At 41.4% G+C, this 22504-nt stretch overlaps 1 protein-coding gene across 2 annotated transcripts; it reads left to right on the top strand.

Moving 5' to 3' along the window:
• Positions 1-1155: 1155 nt before the first annotated feature.
• Positions 1156-19907, top strand: LOC307268641 (basic helix-loop-helix ARNT-like protein 1). Of its 2 annotated transcripts, none has more exons than XM_080051358.1 (17): positions 1156-1288; positions 7176-7284; positions 7414-7452; positions 7551-7592; positions 7771-7928; positions 8026-8108; positions 8202-8294; positions 9682-9799; positions 10671-10814; positions 12752-12989; positions 13448-13554; positions 13768-13918; positions 14106-14152; positions 14260-14371; positions 14596-14686; positions 16285-16375; positions 16551-19907. In XM_080051358.1, exons 1-17 carry the CDS (start codon positions 1243-1245, stop codon positions 16700-16702), a joined length of 1821 nt encoding a protein of 606 aa, XP_079907484.1. In that variant the 5' UTR covers positions 1156-1242; the 3' UTR covers positions 16703-19907. The 2 variants fall into 2 exon arrangements, with proteins under 2 accessions (XP_079907484.1, XP_079907483.1); XM_080051357.1 differs by having other exon boundaries at positions 14103-14152.
• Positions 19908-22504: the final 2597 nt, after the last annotated feature.

The raw sequence follows: 22504 nt of genomic DNA, 5'->3' as shown, positions 1-22504 counted from the left end.
TGACATAGTCAATTGAATGTACTGTTAGGCCACTATAGCAGCCTTGTATGAGACATATATGAAAACTTAACATGTTTAATATTAACAATCAAACCCGGCAGTTGCCAACCTCTCTGACTCAGAGATGGTATTGGGAACAACCTCGCCTATCAAGGAAAACCATTAATGTAGATACATTATTCATACCAACTAATAAAAAATAATATTCGAAAATCAAATGGTCATGTAAAAAGTGTATTGTATGTATTATTGTAGGCTAGGCTTAGCCCTTTGGGACAAGAACTCCAACACACACAATGCGCTTATTAAACCATGAAATAAGGACAGAGTGAGACCTCTTCTGTATCTCATCACTGTTTAGGGGGAAAGCGAGAGCGTAGCTAGCATTCATATCTGTGACGCGCATATGGACCCCCCCCCCCGGCCCCCCTCCTTCAAGTCCCCAAAACGAGCATAACACCAGATTAATCATTCTTTCAACGCCCTGACAAGGCTGCGCTTTAAAAAAATTAATCTATGGGCTATAATTATTCAAATTATTTCACAATCCTTTTCTTTTCTCTGAGACCGTGCACTTTTAGACAACGGCATGCGTGTCACGATCTGTGATTGGGAATGCAAAGCGTTTTTAGAACATTTTGTTCACTGCATGCTGCCAAATTTTTTTAATGCAGAAGATTCCCGTTTACTTAGGGCTATGTTTATGTTTTTAATCAAATGAAAATGCACAGAAACAAAGTATAAAGTAAACAGTATACAAACTGAAATACATTTTCTCATACTGCACTCAATGCACACACAACAAATGTATTATTGTATTACAATCAGATCAAATTGATGCTGATTCATGACTGCAGACCCTATGAACTGAATGAACTTCCGCTGTAGTAAAACGCCGGCTGTCAAGTATACCCGGCATGAATGAACCCGAAAAGGCAGCAAAGCGGGGGAGTATGCATACGAACTATAACCTCATCAGTGTTTCCTAAAGGACATGGATGTTCCCATCAACCGTCCCTCACGTTTCAGCCCCCGCCTCCTCCTTTGTGAGACAAAAAAAAAAAACTACGGGGAGTAGGAGGAGGGTGAGGAAAAATAAATGAAGTCAATTATACAACCAGCCGGCTCCTTCGCAACGGCCGTCCTCCTCTCATCTGCTCTGTATTTTCTACAGCTGGTGGGAGCACATGCGCGGCGGCGCTCCGTAGCCTTCACCGGGCACACCGGCTCCAGTCTGTAGGCATGTCGGCCGGTGGCTCTGACGGGACGGGGGACAGGCCAGCAGCAGGTAGGCTTAGTGTAATAGTGGGACGGGGCTGAGTCAGCACTTTGGGGATGTAAGCAATTATTGTGTTAATTGTGTGTAATAGGCCTACAGCTATTGCTTTCTTACTAGCCTATCACCATTTTTCGTAGATTATCTTGCATTTTTTGTCTAAAAACAAAGGGGAACAAATCAAAGCAGTTCGCCTGATAGCCTGCTTCCAGAAAGTAGCCTACATCTGAACTTTTAAAGCCCCTTCATGCTACGAACTGCTGTTGTTTTAAGTGAAACAGTGACCCATGTTGTGAAGAGTAAATTATATAGTGAGGGTCTTGTTATATCAACTTAATTGCGCAATTAAAAAGAGGGTGACAACGCAATTAAGCGACCACTTACTTTGGTCAGTATAGCGATTGTAATTTATATGTCCATGGATGGATTGTAACGACACCTCCAAGCAGAACGGGAAAAAAAGTAACGCGTTATGTTAGCATCGGCGACTGGTGCAGCCCGCCTACTAGCCTACTGCACCGAAAACGTCGGTTGGCAACCGGTAAACGGCCTTGTTGTGAGCGGAGTCGCACCGGAGGGTGTCTGTCTGTTCCATTCATTATTCCGCACTACGTGCTCGTCTCCGACGGGACGCGCGCAGTGAGGGGGTGGCTTTATGCAGCTCCGAGATAAGAGGGAATACCGGGAATACCATTTTATATTTATTTATTTATTGTACGAAAATCAACTGGATATGGCCACCGTTTTCACCTACAAAGTAGTATTTTTTCTTTTTCTGACCTTCACCAAACGGCCCTTCCCATGGCCCTCTAGAGAAAGCTTCTTCCATAAGTGGGTCAGTAGATCAGTAGAGCACTGCTGCCTTGCCTTCACTGTGCAGCAGAGGGAGATATTCTTTCCAGAAAACACAAACCACTACTACAGTAATGTCAGCTATTGAAACATTTTGTAGCCAGCTCCACAAATATAGTATACAAAAGGAGCTTTAAAATGCCACAAAGTATAGGCTACCAAGGTGTCATCCGCCAAGTGTTAAATGCCTACAGCTTACAAGATGCTACAACTTTTAAGTAACTTATAATTAGGACCTAAAAAAGGCATTAATTGAACACAAGTTTGCAAATGTAGGCTATTGTACACATGCATAAGGGTCAACATAATTATTCCTTTAGTAGGCCTATAAACAATGTCTCGCCTAGGGAGACTGTAAATAGGCATGTTGCGACCCCCCCCCCCCCCCCCCCTTTGTTTACATAACAGTTTACAGAGCCTATAGGCGTTGTATGATTTTTTTTCTTCAAAAACACACAGACATAGCAGATCGGGAACAGATATTCACTGATGTTTATAGAAATGTATTTTAACAACGAGCGCTCTCCAGAATCGCTGACTCCACCTTCAAATTGTAAACACTGGCCTTCTTGTTGTAGCCTATAAGTTATTGGAATGTTTTTTGTCTGTTAAATCCTGCAAGTTAAGCATTAACACATCTGTAGGTTGTTTAATTCCAAAGCATGAGGAACTTATTCCGTTACTCTGCTCAAAATACTTTACAAATGCCTCGGCCAGCAGCAGACCCGGGTTCGATTCCAGCCCGCGGTCGTTCTCTGCATGTCACTCCCCCCCTCTCTCCCCATTTCAACTCTGTCTCTACACTATCAATAAAGCATAAAAATGCCAAAAAAATAAATAATAATAATAATACTTTACAAATGAAAAAAAAGTGCGGACCACACAGTTTTTATAATAAAATACATTTAAAAAGAGGAAGGAAGTCAAATATTAAACAGTGCAGTACAGTATAAAGTAATACAGTATTATCCCATATATACTATAATAGACATAAATGTAAAAAATGCACACAAAAAAAATACAAAAGTAAATACATAGGCTACATAACAACTGTGGTATTAGTGTAATCTTGTTTTGAAAATCCCTGGCTAACTGTATGCTAATAAAAACGAGAGGTCTAGTCTATGAATTGCCTGTAAAGTTCATATTCAAAAACACACTCCTCTATATTCTTATTGTATTTGTAGGCCTACTGTTTATAAGGAAAGGAGCTTCATAGAGTCAGTCTATCAAGATCAACTGTGCTTTGTACCAGGCTACGCATTGTGCTTTTTGAGAGGAGTTGCAGGAATTGTAGGTCAGTCAACCAGGAATAAACTAGAACACACTGTGCTGTAGGATGTACGGTTTGCCTGCCTTCTCACAAACCATCCTACACTTCAACACTATAGGCGTTATGTTCCCAAGAAGTGAGCAGAGACAATGAGCTCTGGGCCACAATGTATACTAATGTCTCACAGTGAGGATGGGAAGATGGAAGATTACTATTTAATTATATTATATTCTACACAAGGCCTATTCAAACACATTAGTTGAACCTTTAAACCCAGGTTGTATCTGGATCTTTGCTCTGGCTGTTATGGGCAGACTGTCCCTGTGATTGATGCTGTTTAAACACTCCCTGCGTTCCTCTCTCAATCTTTTTTTTGCCTGGCTCTTCTGTCATTGCTTGGCTCTGCGTTGGAAGGAAACAATACAGCTTTGGCTTTGTTTTGTGGAGTTTGTTTAGCAACACATTTTGAGCATGAGCAAATAAATGAAACATGCTCCCCAGACATATCCTCTGTTTTTTTGTATTTATATTGGTGATACTGTATTGTCTGTCATCCTAAAAGGGTCAAAAGCCATGCAGTTACAGACTGGAAGATGCATCAGGGTTGTTTTGCTTCCTACTGGCATGTAACAGGATGTTAAATTACGTGTTCGTTTATTCGGAAATATGGAAGGCAAAAATAAAGGATGACTGGAGAGAAGTTTCCAAGTTCTTAGAGGATGTTTAATGAAGTGATATCACAGGACAGGTTATGCAGCCTTCAGGGACAGGAAAAAGTCAAAACGTGAAACCCCTTCTCGACAGCAAGGGGCTATATTATCTCTAAACAAAGTGGCAATTTATTGTTGCCATGTGTGTTTGGAAACATCCCCTTCTCTCTCCCGACGTCCTCTGCTGACCTTTAGTGACTGGGTTAAGCTCCCCAGTCTTGCTTGGCCCGAAAAGGCCTTTGCGTTATCAGGCCTCAGGAATGTTGCTATCTATGGGAGAATCAGGTTATAGGTTTTATAGCTGTTTCACCTCCTCGTTTCCACAGCACCAAGAAGGTTGAGTGAGAACATTTATTAAAGTCAAATGTGAAGAATATACAACTTGTTTAAATTGATTATACAAGAGTAAATGCATATTAATGGGGGAGGGGACATAATATCATACAAATTAGAGTTATTTTTCTAACACATGCTTGTAGGGCAGTTGTGTCTCTGCATGTATGGTATTGATTGGCCATTTTGCTTGCCTGTGTTATTGCTTTGTTATTGTCTGTATTTCAAATATGGTCATCTGCTCTACTTTCCACTATCAAATACCTTGAACTTCAAGTCACCCTCGTATTAAATTTACACTCGTAATTAGAGTTTGTTGATTGAGTTTGTTACACACTTTGCTTATCCTAGGTGTTGGTCTGTCTTATTGTTTCTGTGATAAGCTTTGTCTAATGCTGCCCTGCTGACTTGGCCTTGGCTCGAGCTTGACTCAGAATGTGACCGCTCACAGCATCACGCAAAGCATGTCCAGCTGGCTTGTTTTTAGCCAATCAGCTACCAGGGCTGTCACACACACAGGTACAAACAGGGACTAGTTTCTTGAGTAAGAAAGAAACAGGAAAAAAGCCGCATGACGCTGGAGGTGTTGTGTTGTAGAGAGCTGTGGTGGGTGGAAGTCGCCCCCCCCCCCACATTCCACTTCTAAGTCAGTGATGACCCACTAAATTCCTCTGCAGGGATTAAAGAATTAAAAAAAAATAATAATTCAGTATCAAGTTCAGCCAAATGCAGATTAAACTGTGAGAGTTATGCCTGGTTGAAAAAGCTTGCTTCAGTTTGTTAATGAGGGTTGACTGCTGTATCTGTGGAAAAGGTCACTGTGACCTCTCACATACACTTCCCTCACAAGTTTATTTTGTCACATTGAGTGTCGTGCAAACATTGAAGATACACATTAAAATGACCTTTTTAAGCTTGAAAAAAAGACAGCTTTTATTACAGAACTAGCAGAAGAAAATGGGTTGATTATATAAAAAGTTGGCCATTATTATTATCAATTGTTTTTTTCTTCTTTAGTAAGACAAGTAGTAGAATATGGGTCAGATGAGGTCAGCGTTCACATTGAAAAGCCTTGTTAATTTAAACAGCACCTTTTCCCTCAAAAACATTGGATGTCAGAATTGAAAGTATGGGATTCCTGAGAAGTAGGTCAGTTACAAACGTTAGGTAAGACCATAGCACAAACCCCATTTACTCTCACTTTCCTGTTAAACCGGCACACTGCGAGCATAGCTGGAGGTATGGCGCCATTCAATGGCAACGCGCAGCCAATGCAGTGAGAGTTCGCCTAGAAACAGATGACTTCAGAGCAGGGCTGAGCCAGGGAATTTTAGTCTGTGTGTGTGTGTGTGTGTGTGTGTTGAAAGAGAGGACTTCTGGCAGTACTGCACTCTGAAATGTTCTTGGCAGGCACGTGACAGCTTTTAAAGGTGCATATGGTTTTTTCCTTGGTTATAGGAACATTCCTGAGTGAGATATCAGCTTTTTAAACAGAACGGCCACCCACTGCTGCAAACACATTCATGAGTCATCCTCATTGTTTACTTTCAAAGAAAAAAGTCAAACAAATATTTCGAGGACAAACATGTTTTGAAATGATTGATTCTTTTCAGTCTGCAAACATGCTGTCTAGGAATGACCTTAGTTTCATGGTGCAAAAAAACAAAAACCTAGTTGCATAAGCATGACCTAAAAAGAATCCTCAAAAGTACACAAACATGTGTAAACTGGCCTTTTCATGATTGGAGATGTATGCACCTCTGTTTTATAGGACTTGTATAGAAGCTAAGAAATGCTATATTAATATTTAGTAGTAGTATAAATGCTACTGAAAGTAATTTACTTGTAAATATATCTATACAGCTATAAAATAAAATGCAAAACTAGTTCTGTTGGATGGTTTTGGCGTGTGCCAACAATGAAATACATCTACATCTACAATACAAGTATATGGAAGCAAAGAAAGGCCTTTTGAATAATTATTTTTATTTTAAGGGCTCACAAAAATTGAAGAGCCCATTGGTTTTTTTTAAACTAATCGCAATTTTTTTTCATAGTCCTATTTATTAAAGTAGCCTTGACAATAAAGCCATAATGACTTATACATATTTATAAATACATACAAAAGAAGGCTGCAGCGTGCCTATTATGAATTGTAATAATAGCTGAGAACATAAGTAGATCTATTTTGAGTTGGTGCCATTGTATTTGATTCTGTAATTTACAGTTGTTCAAACGAATGTTTTCCAGTTCTTGCACGTGCAGCCCCTGGTGTTGCCAGACAATAGCCCAATATATCATATATCGTAGCTCAAAGGTGCATTGATTTTATGTTGGTCAAAGTTTCACAAGAGCATTATGTTATTCTATCTAGGTGTGGCATTGCGGATTTGTATGACTAACTATTAATTTTTTCTTTTCCTCATTTACTTCTTTTAAAAATTCAAATATTTAAGTTCAACCAATCAAAATGAAATAATAATAAGTTCCCCTTTTTTCCATAGTCACTTTCAAAGCCTTTGCTTAATACGTGGTGATGAAGTATTTCAATTCACTGCTCGATACATAATGCAACAAACCCTAGTGGCAGGGCAAATCTCATTCATCCATCCATGGTGAATTATTAATAATATTGCAGCCGACCATCTGACACTGCAGACATCTGAAGGGAAGACCGATTCGTGTATTCTTGGTCTCTCACATCTCTGTGATGGTTGTTCTCACGTTTCAGATCCCACTGCGGAGGAGGGGGGCCCGGGCCAGGCGTGCTCCTCCTCCCTGTCCGCCGTGGACCTGCCAAGGAAACGCAAGGGAGATGACGACGGCAGGTCAGACACCCAGTAAGAGGAGTGCTATGTTGTTTCTCCAGTCAAAACAAAGTGTCATTTTACATTGTAGAAATATGTTGACTGGACTGTATATATAGTGAATGATCCACAATACAATACAGTATTTCCGTTTAATTACAGGCAGAGCCTTGACTACGATATGGACGATGACATGAGCAGGTACACTGACTTCCAGGCTTTCTTCACAAACACACCACTCACCATCTTGTGAGAGAATGCTGGCAATGGATTATATTTTGATCTCTCTCTCTTTGCAGATCTGAAGGGGAGGATCAGCAGGTCAAAATGAAATGCTTCAGGTAATTCCAATTGTACAAGCTGCTGTGGCGTATTTGTCTTGAAAAGCCTTTTGTGGTCTTCATGCCACCAGGTATTCCAAAACCATAATGACTTTTACTCAGGACAAATAATTTTATTGTGAACTCCAGGTAATAATTCTGCAAGTGTTGACTGTCTGCTTTCTGACTGCGCCTACAGGGAGCCTCACAGCCAGATTGAGAAGCGACGGAGGGATAAAATGAACAACCTGATTGACGAGCTGTCTGCCATGATCCCTGCCTGTCAGCCCATGGCACGGAAACTTGACAAACTGACTGTGCTGCGGAAGGCTGTGCATCACCTGAAAGCCCTCAAAGGTCTGTAGTAGCTCTAAACCCTCCGGCTAATCTGAAATGTCAGCAACGTCAATTATCTTCCATCTAAAAAAGCTTTTGGCCTCCTGTGTTTTTTCAGTTGGCTCGAGCAGCACCTTTACAGACACCACCTTCAAGCCTTCCATCCTGCCTCATGAAGACCTCAGGCACCTTCTGTTAAGGGTAAGTGTTCATGTAAGACCCCCACTACTCCAGTTTGATTCTACATCCATCGTGCTGTGTATTAATGTGTCTGTTGACCTCTCTACCTACCAGGCTGTGGACGGGTTCCTGTTAGTTGTTAGTTGTGACCGAGCGAAAATCCTGTTCATCTCCGAATCCGTCTCCAAGATCCTCAACCTGAACCGGGTGAGATGCACTTCTACATTCAACTCTTCAATCACATTACACACTCATTCTGCTCTTGTCATCAGCTGCAAATAGAAAAAGGCAGAGCTGCAGGTTAGGTTGAGTTAGATTTGGCACCAAATTTGAAAAAAAGTGCAATTGGACCATTTTATTTTAATTTATTTTTTTGCTTTCTTTAACATTATCAAAATTAAGCAAATATGCCAAAGGTATGGAGTCACACAAATGACAAATTTGTATGGAAATGCTAAAAACTGTTATTGGAGATTTACAGTAACGCTAGGTGTATGACTGATTGTATTACCTTTACTGGCTTCTGCGGTTTGATAAATACAATTCCCTGCAGTTCTGACTGTAGCTAGCTGAAAAGCCTTTTTTTTAGTATGTTTTTAGTTACCAGTCTTTCTCTCTTTACAGTTAAGATAGCATTAGGCTAGTTAGTCTAGGCCTGCCCAGCTTCATACGATGGACCAAGTATCTAGGCTCTAGCTAGGCTACCAGGTGGTGAGCTGAAAGTGGAGCATTCAATGAGCCAGATATTTCCCTAATGAGTTGGAAAGCAAAACACAATAAAAAGGAGAGTGAACTGTAACAAAACTATAATAATGAAGCTAATGTTGCTCTGCTGAATGTGTAAATTAGCAACATCTCCAAAGTGGGCAGTTATTGCGGGTTTATGTTTAAATTGTATATATATATATTTTTTTACTAACTAATTGAGGTATTCTGTGATATTTCTGACTTGCATTTTGTTTAGTTTTGAACGCCACCTTAAAGTCAGCGCACGTCATCTGCTCCCAGCATGTGCATCAGTTTGTGCTGTTGTTGCCACATAAGCTAATGTGTTGTAAAGGGATCAGACAAACATGTTATTGAAGCTCTGTTGAAAGCCATAACACTGGTAGGCTTAGGTAACACCTTATAATCAAGGTCAAATCTTCTTTTTTATTTATAGCGACCTTTGCTTTCATACATTTTTGTGAACGTCTGTTTGTAGTGTTTGGCAGCCTGAATGATAACCACACCTATTTTACTTCCTCGAACACATTTTCCAGCTTTGAGACGGTTGGTAGGCATACAGAGAGGAATCAAGATTTAGGAGGAGTGAAAGAAAAAAGCTTTGACAGACATTTGACTCCATGTCTGCAGGGCAGTAGGCCCATTTAGACTAGTATAGATAAACCATGACTGGACATGTTGGAGCAACTCTCTTTTCTGGTTTTATTTCAAGGTCTGGCTTTACAATCAAGGTACATTTACTGTGTGTAGAGCTGATACACAGTGAGTTGATGATATCTTTTAATTGAAGTTAGTACACCATGAACGTTAAGTCAAACATATAGTGAACAGTTGAATAAATAGACATATGCCATATATGGGTTCACAGTTGGAGCTGACCGGGCAGAGCCTGTTTGATTTCATCCACCCCAAAGATATCAACAAGGTGAAGGAGCAGCTGTCCTCTTCGGAGTTACATCCTCGCCAACGCCTTATTGATGCTGCAAGTATGTTTTTTTTTTTTTTTTTATATATATATTTTTTGGCATTTTTATGCTTTATTGATAGTGTAGAGACAGAGGTGAAATGGGGCAGAGAAGGGAGTGACATGCAAAAAACGACCGCGGGCGGGAATCGAACCCGGGTCTGCTGCTGGGGGGGGGGGGGGGGGGGGACGCCCTACCAACTGAGCTAAGGGCGCCCCCGTATGTTTGTTTCTTTGTCATGTCTGAGAAGCAACTCAAATCTACATTGTGACTCGATGTGGAAGAACCCTGGATATCTAATCAAGTCAAGGCAACAGAAACCATTCCTTTAGGTCGCTCATTGGCTAGTTAGCTTATCACAGATACTGATAGTCAATGGGAAGTATTAGCCTGCCCCGCCGACATCCAGAAGATAAACTTGACAATATCACCAAACGGTCCTGTGTGCTTGTTGCTACTTGTTTATTTACCATTTCTATGTGTAAACCACTGCGGATGTGCTTGTCAGTATAGGTCAACAAAACAAAACGCCCTTTGCAGTTTCCTTCCGTTATGTATTTGATTCTAAAATAACATAAAGTGAGCAACATTACGTGGTAAATAAACAAGTCCCAACAACGACACAGGGCCGTTTAGTGATGGGGTAATGTTTCTCTTCTGAATGTCAGCGGAGGCAGGCTAATACTTCCCATTGACTATCAGTATTTGCGCTAAGCTAATTAGCGATGAGAGACCTTTTATCTCCTTCAAAGATGCACAAACAGTCCAAGGAAATGTTTCCTTGTCTTGAAACCCGAGAATGAAGCAAAAAGCTAAAAAAAGAAATACAAATTGAACTGTTCCTTTAATTCTATAGGCCATGGCTGTAAATCGCTGTCTTTCTGTTGTGCAGCTGGGGCTCAGGTCCAGGCGGACGCCCCCGTCAGGCCGTCCAACGTGTCCACCGGAGCACGCAGGTCCTTCTTCTGCCGGATGAAGCACAGTCGGCTGTCGGGGAAGGACAAAGGCTCGCTGCCCGGTACTTACAAAAAGAAAGGTGAGGGCTTCAGACTGGAGACCGGGCTACCAAGGGATGCCCCGCCCTTCTTGGTAGCAGAACCTATGTCTTTTATAATGTCAACACGACAATGTCACAAATGTTGGATTTTTACCATCTAACTTGTTTCAATCATTTAGTCGCCATGACAACTCTACACATCTAGAGAATGACCCAGTGATTGTGAAGCGTGAATGATAGTGCGTATTCTAAACTACTCTTTGAAGGAGGTTGTCGCACTCCTAATAATCTTCAATTGTTATTATAAAATACAGCTCTGCTTGACATAACTATTCTAAGACAGAGAAAAACACCTTGACTTCCCTTCTCTTGAAATAGCCACTAGCTGCAATGATCTGGTTGGGTTTCTCCGTGTCAGTGTCCTATTTTCAAGTACATACTTCAAAGCCATTCTCAGTTAGACGGGGCGTGCTGCTGAAGGCAATGCAACAAGACTAGTGCCAGACTAGTATTATTGAATTAGACTGAATTCTGTTATTTTTTTTTATCTCTCTGATGAGTGTGATTGTGAAACATACTTCAATGTCGTTTTTTGCGAATGCTTTTTCTATTCACTAAAGAACACAGGGCAGAAAACACCAGTTCAACAACATAGCATCAGAAAATGCTCAATGCAGTAAAGCCCACTCACCTGCTACTCTAGGCTCAGTGGGATAACAAGGTTTCACTTTACAGCAGATCAGTAGAGGATCTAGTACAAGGAAACACAAGAGAAACACACTGACCCTCTCAAATCCCCTGGATCAGTGCTATCTGGAGCCTATCGGGGTTATTGGAACCATTCCGCTTTGTGTATACAGTCATATTCACTGCTGGACCTTTAGGGTTTTTTGGCACACACACATGTGATGAGGAGGAGGAAGAAGAGGAACTAGGATTTGTACCAAAAGATTAAAAGAATATTACTCTGTGCTTTTAGGCAATGAGGTCAGTGTTCTTACAGCCAGTGGAAAATAAACAAAACAGGGGGAAATGAATGTCCTGCCTTGGAGGAAAAACAAGAAATTATCTGATCTGGTGGAGAGGTGAAGGGGGGTGGGGGGTGTGATGTGACCCCCCTACTCCCACCTGTTGGCATACATTTAATAAGCTTGAGTGGAAGTAGGTGAGCCTAAACCTTTATTTCCATGGCAATGAGTGACCTCAATTTGTATTTTCTCTTTTGCTCAATTGTGAGCATCTCTAAACTAAATGGATGAAAGGGTTGCATTGATACTTACCCACATGTTGGGATGGGATGGAATGACATACAAAAACAGGTTACTGTGTATTGTTAAAACACACACACACACACACACACACACACACACACACACACACACACACACACACACACACACACACACACACACACACACACAAACGTGGCTTTTCTTAATGGGACTTTTCTAGTGGAAAGAATTCAGTGTCTGAATGAATTTTTTCTCTCAAATAGAAGCCACAATTTAAAACACGTGTTCTTTCACAGGAAGTAGGTCAGTGTTACAGTATTGTATAACAACAAAATAAAATGATGGTCCAAAAAACCAATTGTGGCGACAGGAACAGGAAGTTAGGCGCCACTCAGTGGTCAATCTCAGCAACTACACAGCAGTGTGAAGGGAAGGCAAGGAATGACTTTTAGTTGTTCAGCAGCAAATCCCACATTGCTAATTAAGTGTAATCTAAATGGCAGTTAGATTCAAACCGGCAAATAGATTAAGGGCAGACTGGGCTTTTGGGAAGGCGGACAGTCTTTAAAACAGAGCCTTTCAGACGGAGGCTGAATGGAGGAGATATAGCAATGGTTCTGTGATAAAGGGTTTCTCTAGACACTAATCCATGAAAACAGTTTCTGGCAGAAAACCAAATTACCATTTTGAACCAAAACAAAAACTGCATATAAGGGGACCTTCAATGTATTTTGGTGTCCACAGAGTCGCACAGATACTCTACCCTGCACTGCACTGGATACATGCGGAGTTGGCCGAGCAGCCAGCTGGACCCGGAGGGCGACTCAGACAAGGAGAGCTCCAGCCTGACCTGCCTGGTGACAGTGTGCCGTCTCCTGCCTCACGCCTCCCAACACCAGCCTACCAAAGAAGTCAACGTCAAGCCCTCAGAGTTCATCACCCGCTGTGCCATCGACGGCAAGTTCACCTTTGTAGACCAACGGTGAGTCTTAACTGAGTCCATCTGCACTGGTTACTTCCTGAGCCCCCTGTTGTCAATCAATGGCTTTGATGTGAACATACAGGATAGAAATGGCGGGGGTGCACAGTGTTGGGCCCAGGCCTCTGACCCCATGGCCCGAGTATTTTTTTCTGTCAGTGGAGATAATCCTTTTGTGTGTTTACCGTTGTTTCTTCGAAGGGGCTGTGCATCATGATGGCATCACATGAACACTCCTTCTCATTTGTTGGGAAGTAAAATCATACCACAAGTATAGTGAATCGTCTTATCAAACATTTGACACGTGTAGGTAGAGAGGCACATTTTGTTTTTTTAAAGCATTCACCATTTCAATCCATTTTCCCTTTTCATTTGATTGTAACCAGCACGATCCAGAGAAAGAGCCGATGAAACAGAAGAAGAAAGAATAGCTAAAGTCCCTCTCTCTCTGTCTTTCCCAGAGCCACCACGGTTATCGGTTATTTGCCGCAAGAAGTTCTGGGCACATCGTGCTACGAGTACTTCCACCAGGACGACCTGCAGCACCTGGCAGAGAAACACAGGCAAGGTGATGGAGCAATGCAGCTACTATGGCAACTTGAGTCCCATATCTGACTACATTCAGTATTGTACCCCAAAAACTAGACATCCCTGTTCGCGAAAAAGCAGCACCCAGGCTAAGAAACATTTTTTGTTGATGTTGTGTTCAAGGAATTGACCGTGTCGCAAGATTTTCCCTACAACTTTGTGCTGACACTCGTTTCCAATCTCTTCAATGCAGTTCTACGAAGCAAAGAGAAGATTGAGACGTCGTGCTACAAGTTCAAAACCAAATATGGCTCTTATGTTTCTCTTCAAAGTCAGTGGTCTAGCTTCACAAACCCGTGGACCAAAGAGGTGGAGTTTATCGTGTCTTCAAACAGGACTATCCCGTAAGTATGGCTTTGTTTCATTCATTCAGGTTTTGCTACAGACATGTCCATTCTTTAGAGAAATCCTGACACAATCTAACCTTTGCTTTTGTGTCAGTTTCCTATGCACATTGTGCTTCCGATCATGTTGCATATAGAGTTCATTCATGGCTACAGCAGTAGTAAAATACTCATTTTCTGCCAGCAGGGGGCCTGGTCACATAAAAAAGGAAGAGGCAGGCAAATCACTTCAGGGTACGAAATTCACACTGAATTATCTTGTGTATGTGTGTGTTTGTATGTATGTGTGTTTTATATTTAAAAAAAAACGTGGTCTTAAAGGTATTCTTCTTCTTCTACAGAGGACTCAAAGCAATTACCCATAATTCCCGGCCTATCCAGTGGCTTGGGTCAAATGATCTACGCAGGCAGCATAGGGACGCAAATCGCCAATGAGCTCATGGACTCCTGCAGGTGCATTGCATGTATATATTTACAAAATGTGTACAAACTTAATGACATTAGCTGTTCCCCCATTATGGATGGAGAACATGGTTACATTTGCAGTTGAATGTATGAGTGGGGTTTACGAAGTAAGGATATAATATAAATAAGGTTAACATGGTATGTATAGAGACATCTATATGAAGCCTAGAATAACTTCATTACCTGTTATGTTTCTACCTGTGTGTGAGCAGGGTGAACTCTGCTCCATCAAGCGGAGCTTCCAGTCCCTTTGGCCCGGCCCAGGACAAAGGTCCAATGGTTTCCCCACAAACCAGTAAGAGTGTGAGTGACCTCTTCGTCTTTACATGTTTTTTTTTTTTAAACTTTTTCTTGAGTGGCATCTAGAGGTTAATTCAAATACATGGCTGGGGGAGTTTATATGGAAATATATGATGACATTCTGGTTGCTTTTTTATTGTAAATTTACAGTATATTTCCACATAGGTTTCCATGCAAATTTGTTTGCTGTGTAGTATTTATTTGCACATTTAAAACCAGTCAGTCGCTCATACATTTTATATTTTCAAGCAAATGAATGGGCTCATGTGGAGTTCTGATGATACAGTAGGGACATCAGTAGGACTTAGCTTGCACAGGTTAGGGCCTCATGTATCAATAGGTTTAAGCCCTTGCAATAGAAGTATTCCATCATTCTCATACCTAACCTTACTTGACATACTTTGTTTCCGTTTGAGCTGTGCTCACATGTCTTAATGGTGTCTCAATAGGCCTGTACGTGTTAAAGGTCTCATATTATACACTTTTCTGTCAATATTATATGGTGTTAGAGGTCCCTAATATGTTTTTCTTTAGTTGTTTGCTGAAAAAAATGTTCAGATCATTTATTGTAGTATGCCTCTATACCCTGATTTTCAGCTAATCTCACGATGGCCTATTTTTGAAACTGAGCTGCAGCTCCCCTCGTTTTATATATAATATATGAGCTCCCCCCGCCCCTGTCCGGAAGCGAAGCCATTGGCCTCGCCCCGTCTTTGCCGTGCCTGTTACCACGGTTAGGTTTACCCGTGAGAAGAACCATGTCTAGTGCTAGTAACGCAGTTAAAATGCACACTAAAAATGCAGCAAAAGATGGAGGCTACTGCAAAGCTACTCGGGAGCTAGCGGCTAAAAGTATCACTAAAATCAGTGAAAACATTAGCTTCAAAGTTTGACTTCCACACTATTAACTTTCAATCCTTTGTCCTGTTAAAAAAGCATTGCTAGACTGGTGTGGGGAATATAAATATGTTATTATGAGCAAAAGCTGAATGCTTGTCCCAAAGCTAATACACCAGTCAGGCAAAAATACCAATAAAAACATTTCTTTCAGTTTCACCGTTTGAAAGAAAGCACAAGTAGCTTCCTATCCGTTGTGTTATTAAAAACGAGGCATTAATATACTGCTGTGGTTAAGATAAATTAGTGGATTATGAGCAAAAGCCTTCTGTGTTGGTTTATGCAACATTCAGCATGCTTTGCTGTACTACAGGCATCTTGTCGCTTAGCGGGGAAAACAACATGGTGGTGAAGGAATGGTTTTCCAGAGGATCTCGGGGCCGTGGACCAATAAGAAATAGGGGGGTGGGGTTATCATAGACTACTGCACGGTGGAAGTTTCTGGTTACTAATGTGGGGGGGAGGTGGCTGTGCCGTCTGTGACTTCACAGACGGCGAGATTTCTGACTGGAGTATATTGGGGGGAGGGGTGGAGGGTTTCAGAAAGGGGGAGAGTGAGAAAAGGAGAGAGTTTTCTTTTTTTTGATACTTTGGCAGTCTCTAGGCACACCCTGCCTGGACCCATGTTTATCGAAAAAGTGCATTTTGCATAATATGGGACCTTAAGTCTTTGCAGGGTTTTAACGTGTTCTGACATGTTCCAGGGGTCCAGCAGAGAGGAGGCAGCAGGCAGCTCATCACAGTGTGACTCGCTGACCGAAGCGGGCGCTGCCGGTGCAGCTTCTGAAGATACAGGTACAGTTAAGCAGGATATTTTTTATTATGAAAGCCTACGAGGGAGAAATCGGTTCATCTAAAATCACCAAATAATAGAAGGGCCTTGATCATTTCAGATAGTATACTGTATATTTCACAACATCAACGTTTCTAATGGTATTTTATTTTCTGATTTCTTTTGGTCTCTTTACAGGTGAATCGTCCCAGCTGCACATGAGCAGTTTGCCAGGCCTGAGCAGCTTCAGCAGCGACGAGGCAGCTATCGCGGTCATCATGAGCTTGCTGGAGACCGACGTAAACATGGGTTCCTCTGAGGATTTTGAAGACTTAAACTGGCCTTTCTAAGAGGGTGCACAGACTCTTCAGGCCCCTCACACATGGGCTAGTGCCGTTTCACTTTAGTTTTGCCAAGAACTTGCGGAGTTCAGATGTCCATTCTGCAGCCACGACTGATCTGGCCTCGCACAATAGAACCAATTGACTAATGCCTCGTTTCCACCGAGTAGAGCGGGTCGGGTCGGAGCGGCTCAGAGCGGGACAGCTCGCTTTTAAGGATCTCTTGGTGTTTCCATCGCCGACCCTACCCTTACTGGTAGGGCGGGGTTTAGGCTGGACTGCGATAGCCGCCGCCAGAATGTGGTTCAAATTATCGGGCTGTGGAACAACTGCAGTCAGGCCAGCGGTCTCTCGTTTTTGCTTGGTCAAACCAGCCGCTTCTTCATTTATTCCCCACGTGTTGTGACGCTGGTAAATGCACAGAGACGGCTCATTGCAAGCCGAGAGAGACAGCGAGCGAACAGCGCTGGCTGCGGCAGCTAAGTGACATCGTAGCAGTGGGACACAGTGTAGCCCACTTAATTTAATGATGAGGAAAACACCACACAATAAACATTGCTGCGCTCTCAATTTTCTCCAAAACACAAGACTCTCTTCACTCTTGCCAAGGTGACTACACACGACGGAAATGATTCTTTTTACCAATCAACGGACGGCAGTGTGTAGCTCCACCTTTTCGGCACCCTTTCAGGCGGCTGGTACCCCAACGGAGGAGTACCAAAAAAGGGAGCAACTTAGAGCGGTTAGGCTCACTTATATCCGTACCCTACCCAGCTTTTGGCAAATGGAAAGCCAAAATACCCGGACCGAACCCGACCCGCTCTACTCTGTGGAAACAAGGCTTGAGTCGCAAAGGATGTGGAACTCGAGGAGCAGAAAGAAGACTTTAAGTTTGAAAGGAATTATGATGAATGTGATTACTGTGTTGGTCCCCCCCTCCCCCCAACGGAAAGTGATGGGTGATATGGTGTCTTCTTAGGTGACACTTTGGCATCCTCTAGAACCATCCATCTATATGCTCTGCTTCACCCTGAATGAATGAACAAGGGTCCAAGGAGAATCAGACTCCTGCCATGTGCGGTGCTGCTAGAGAAACTTCTCAAACCTTTTGCTATTTGAAAAACATTTGGTACCCATTTTTTTCCATAACATGATCTGATTGTACAATTTTTTTTATACTTGTTTTTTTTTCTTTAAATATCCCCTTTCAGATACATTTAAAAAGAATATTCCGTTGAGTGATGTTTGTACGAACTTGTGTCTGCCTAGGAAGGCTTAAAAATAACTTTGTTCCTTTCCCCCCCCCCCTTTTATTTAGAACTGCAGATTCAGTCAATATGGGACATGCCACCATCACCACTAAAACAGGTTCATGTACACTCCGTTTGGAAGATTTTAGCTTCCACAGCCACACCACATGTGCTGTATCATTTACTGGAAACCTGTTTCTTTGGTCAGAGATAATTATAAAAAGTATATCTGATTTGGCCAACACTGCACCCTCCATGTAGGACTTTAAACCAAACTGTCTAAATAACTACACTCTACTGGCGCAGGATCGTCATATAGTCAGAACATGTAAGCTCAGTTCTCAGAGTCTGAACAATAGGTGCTGGGTGTGTAGGCCTTTGGTACATTAAGTGTCTGGACTTATCCTGCGCTTTGAACCATTCAAAAATGGTTCTTGCAAGAGGTCAACTTTCAGCAAGTTGGAGACAGCTGATAATGCTGTCAGAAACGACAGAGGGAATGGGTTACACGGAGAAGGTTTTACACATTAATGCCCTTGTAAAATAAATACTTGAAAATTGACAGTTTACATTTTGGTCAAAAACAACTTTGTAGCAAAACTGTTCCAAGTTCCCACAGGTAAAACTAAAACTCCTTCAGTCTCAAAGGGTGATCCACTCGCCGACCTTCACTGAAAGATCCTCTTTGTTTGTATATATATCCAAGGTTTCACTTTGGACCATAATTGGCTACCAGTTGTGATGTCACAGATCATATGTAGAGGAATGTGGGGACAGCCCACTAGGGGAAAACCACAGCCGTTAAGAAAAGGTTCAAGAGGTATCTGTATTAAAACACACTTCTGAGTGGAGAGGGTCTTTACATGGAGCGTTTCTCCATAAAGTTTGCAAATTGTCTGTTTTCATATTGAATGTGCACTAAAAGACTGAGCCCTGGTATGCCTAATATTTAGTGTTTGCATATCACATATTTACTGTACTCCAGACACTCATTAAAGTCCTGGGAAAATATGGAATGGGGTAATGTTTCCAGTGTCAATAAGGGACAGGCAACCATGTGTTACGGACAGATTTCAATACTGATGTGTCATGTCTTACATTCAACTCCTCCTTACCCTTACTGTCGCACCCCAAATAGTATTTCAACAGCGACAACTGCACAAACATTTGCCATCGTATTTGTATTGCTAGAGAGACAGTGACGATGCAGTTTATTTATTTATGAATGTCCCATTGCCATTCTTGTAAAAGAAAAAAACCTTCAAGTATCTCCACATTGTTTGAAAATGAATGGGAAAATGTTTATACCAACCACAATTCAGTTTTAACAGCAAAACATGATTAGGTGATTCTAAGCATTTGACAGTAATTATCTGGTTTCTGTCAGACCAAAAGGCTGGAATGCAGTACAGCCACAAGCCTGGTTAAGATTTGAGCAAGGGATGTCTAATCAATTATGAATGACCACATTATTAAGATATTTATTTTCTTATGACATAACATGTAAAATCACCTGATTAATGTCAGTCATCTGGGACTGGCAGGCTAAAGGAAAGTGTGGTCATCTAAAATGTAAAATGCATTTTATCACATAATGACCTTTGAGATATACTGTAGACTTATATTAACAGTGACAGTACATGTGAGGCAGGCTTTTACTTTGAAAATCAATTACTGGCCTTCATGCAGCACATGGAAACTCAGGTTGTATCACTGGTTCCTCTAATCTTGAAAGCATATGATTGCGTTGCCTTGAACACGCATTGTTTCCGTCAAAGTTCAATTGTAAATCAACTGTTATGCGCTCTCTTTGGCTTTAAAAGCATAACTGGGTACTGGGGGATATTTTCTGTTGCCATTTGAAATGGGCACTTAAGTATATTGAACATGCCCTTTTATCAAAAGACAATGTGTCTGTTATTTGTATGTGCAAGTCTTCGTTGATGTATCTGCTGTAATAAGGAATGGAGGTTTACGTAAAACAATCTTTTCTTAAATGGTCTGAATTCTGTTTTGTATTCTGTAATTCTATGTTAATTCCTGACATATCATTGTGAGTAGCTGCCATTTGTGAAATGATAGCTCCTTATTTACAAAGCAACCATATTCTACATCATATTTTAGAAATATGGCCTTGCGGTTTATCCTCTAATCAAAATGTTTACAAATATCCCTCAAAGAGTTCTTGAGATATTATGTTTGTGAGGCATGAGGTCACATGTGACCTTGATCTTTGACCTCCAAAATCTCATCAGATAATCCTTGAATTAGTGTGGACTAAACTTTAGTGTAAAGTTTGACGAAAATCCCTCAAAGCGTTCTGATATTGCGATCACAAGAATCTGATTGACACACGGACAATCCGAAAACTGAATGTGCCTTCTTCCTTTTGCTATCGCCGGCACAAACGCATTAAAATTGTTGTCATTGCAAGTAACTGAGACAAATGCTGAGATAAAGGAGGTAAAGGAAGAGCAGATTTAGATACATGCAAAGTGAACAGTAATGGCTGCCTCTCCCAATTCAGTGCAATAAAAAAGTTCAACAGTTCATCTAAAAAAGTGATACTACAGCATACACATTAACCAAAAGCACTGATTACTTCCGTATCACAGCAAAACCACAGAGTAAGAAGCATTTGTTTGTAATAGACATTGCTTTTCATTTGTTTACGGGTGAGGTGATATCATAGGCCCCAAAACCGAGGTTACCTGTGTTCAAAGTGAGCATTCAATTAGACATAGTTTAAGTGTTTTTATATTTATCAGCGTTGTTGGCATTTACAAAAATGACATGTGGGACATAGTTATCACGCTCACTATCCCATAATCATATCACATGTGTTACAATATAAATATCAGTCAGACTAAATTAATATACATCATAATAATAGAATAATAGAAACTGATTTCACAGGTTGTTCCACAATGTTGCCGTCTGCCTCTGAAATCAGAAATTGTAGATCCATTGCAAATGATAAAGCGTATAAATAAAGTTTCCCCAGGGGTTAATAGTTGTTCTGACAATAACAAAGTTGGCTATAGCAATTGGGAATAATCAAATATTCAAATTTCAAGATACATGTTTTTGGGACTTAAATGTGACATTATGCAGATGATATTGTGCTATTTTCCTAATTCCTGAAAGATTGAACCCATAACTTCTCACAATCTTTCACCTATATAAAAGGTTTTAGAAAAGGTTTACATGTGTAGTTATAAAGTTCACACCACAAAGCATGGTGCTTCCACCTGCTCACACATCGTTATAGCCTTCCACCATCAAGTATATGACAATCTTCACCTTATGTGGTACCTTTTATATCATTACATTTTCATTAACATAAATAATTTAGTATTTTCCAAAAAAGGCTAACATCTTGCCCACTCATTGGAGGACAAAAAAAGGAAAGAAATTATGATATTTGGGGGAAAATCACAATACAGAGTTACAGATATACGTCTCTATTCATTCATTCATGTTCTGACTCCTCAATAAATTAATAAATTAACTATTGCCAAAAAATTGCACGTGGACGGACCACTAGTGATTGTCCCATAGTATATGGATACAATCAGTGGAATCATCCCCAGGATTTGGAGGTAAGACACCACTGCGGACACAACCACAACCAACACATTGACCACTGCTTGTCTCTTGAGGGGCGACTCAGAGCGGGCTTGGTTACCATTGGTTTGGTGGGCAGGGCTTTGTTGCTGCAGTGACCAGACCACAACACCCAGGCAACTGAGCATTAGGACGAGGACGAGGGAGATGATGGTGGCAACAGGCAACAACATGAGAATTGGATCTCGCACTAAACCTGAGAAAACAAGAGGAAAATGACAAGTTCAAAACATGCTGTAGGACTCTGTTGTGTGCTTTAGGTTTGAAATTTGTGTTTAAGATGTAGCATTTGGCCTCAGCCATTTTGTGGCTAATCTACTGTGCTCTTAGAGTTACGTTATCTGTATTGTTGTTGCTAGTCTGGTAAATTGTTATTCATTATCTGCACACAGGAAATTCCGCAACGGCCCTGCAGGGCGATCCCATGTTGGATGCTGTTGCTGGGAGGTTATTGCTGAGTTTCTATGATGATCTCTTCAAACAACACTGACCTGCAGCCAGACAACAGGACAAGGTGAGCACCCACACCACAGCAGAAACTGCCATTCGGTACTCCCACTTCCTCAGTCTCAGGTACAGCACAGGCTTAATCACAGCCAGGTAGCGCTCAAAACACATACAGGCCAGCAGCAGGGGACAACCAACATTGTTGAACACGTCGAAGATATCTCTTGGTTCAGGACTTCCAGGGTCTGAATGGTCTGGTGAAGAGAAAATTGTGGCGTTAGCACCTGGCTTTTCCCATTGCATTGACATTCTGGCACATACTGTAGGTGCAAAATGAAATATTCACTGGACTCCTCAATAATGATGTGCACAGCCTTTGAGGCCTACTGTATACTCAAGGCTGTAATACATGCTGTCACGCTTCTGTGTTGCGCCGCGCATTCTCATCTGAACCGATGTCTGTCATTCCAACAACTCAAAATTGTAT

Source organism: Ammodytes marinus (assembly GCF_949987685.1).
Source record: "Ammodytes marinus genome assembly, chromosome: 22".
Lineage (NCBI taxonomy): Eukaryota > Metazoa > Chordata > Actinopteri > Uranoscopiformes > Ammodytidae > Ammodytes > Ammodytes marinus.
The sequence above is the reverse complement of the archived record's forward strand: the minus strand, read 5'-3'. Positions and strand labels throughout refer to the sequence as shown.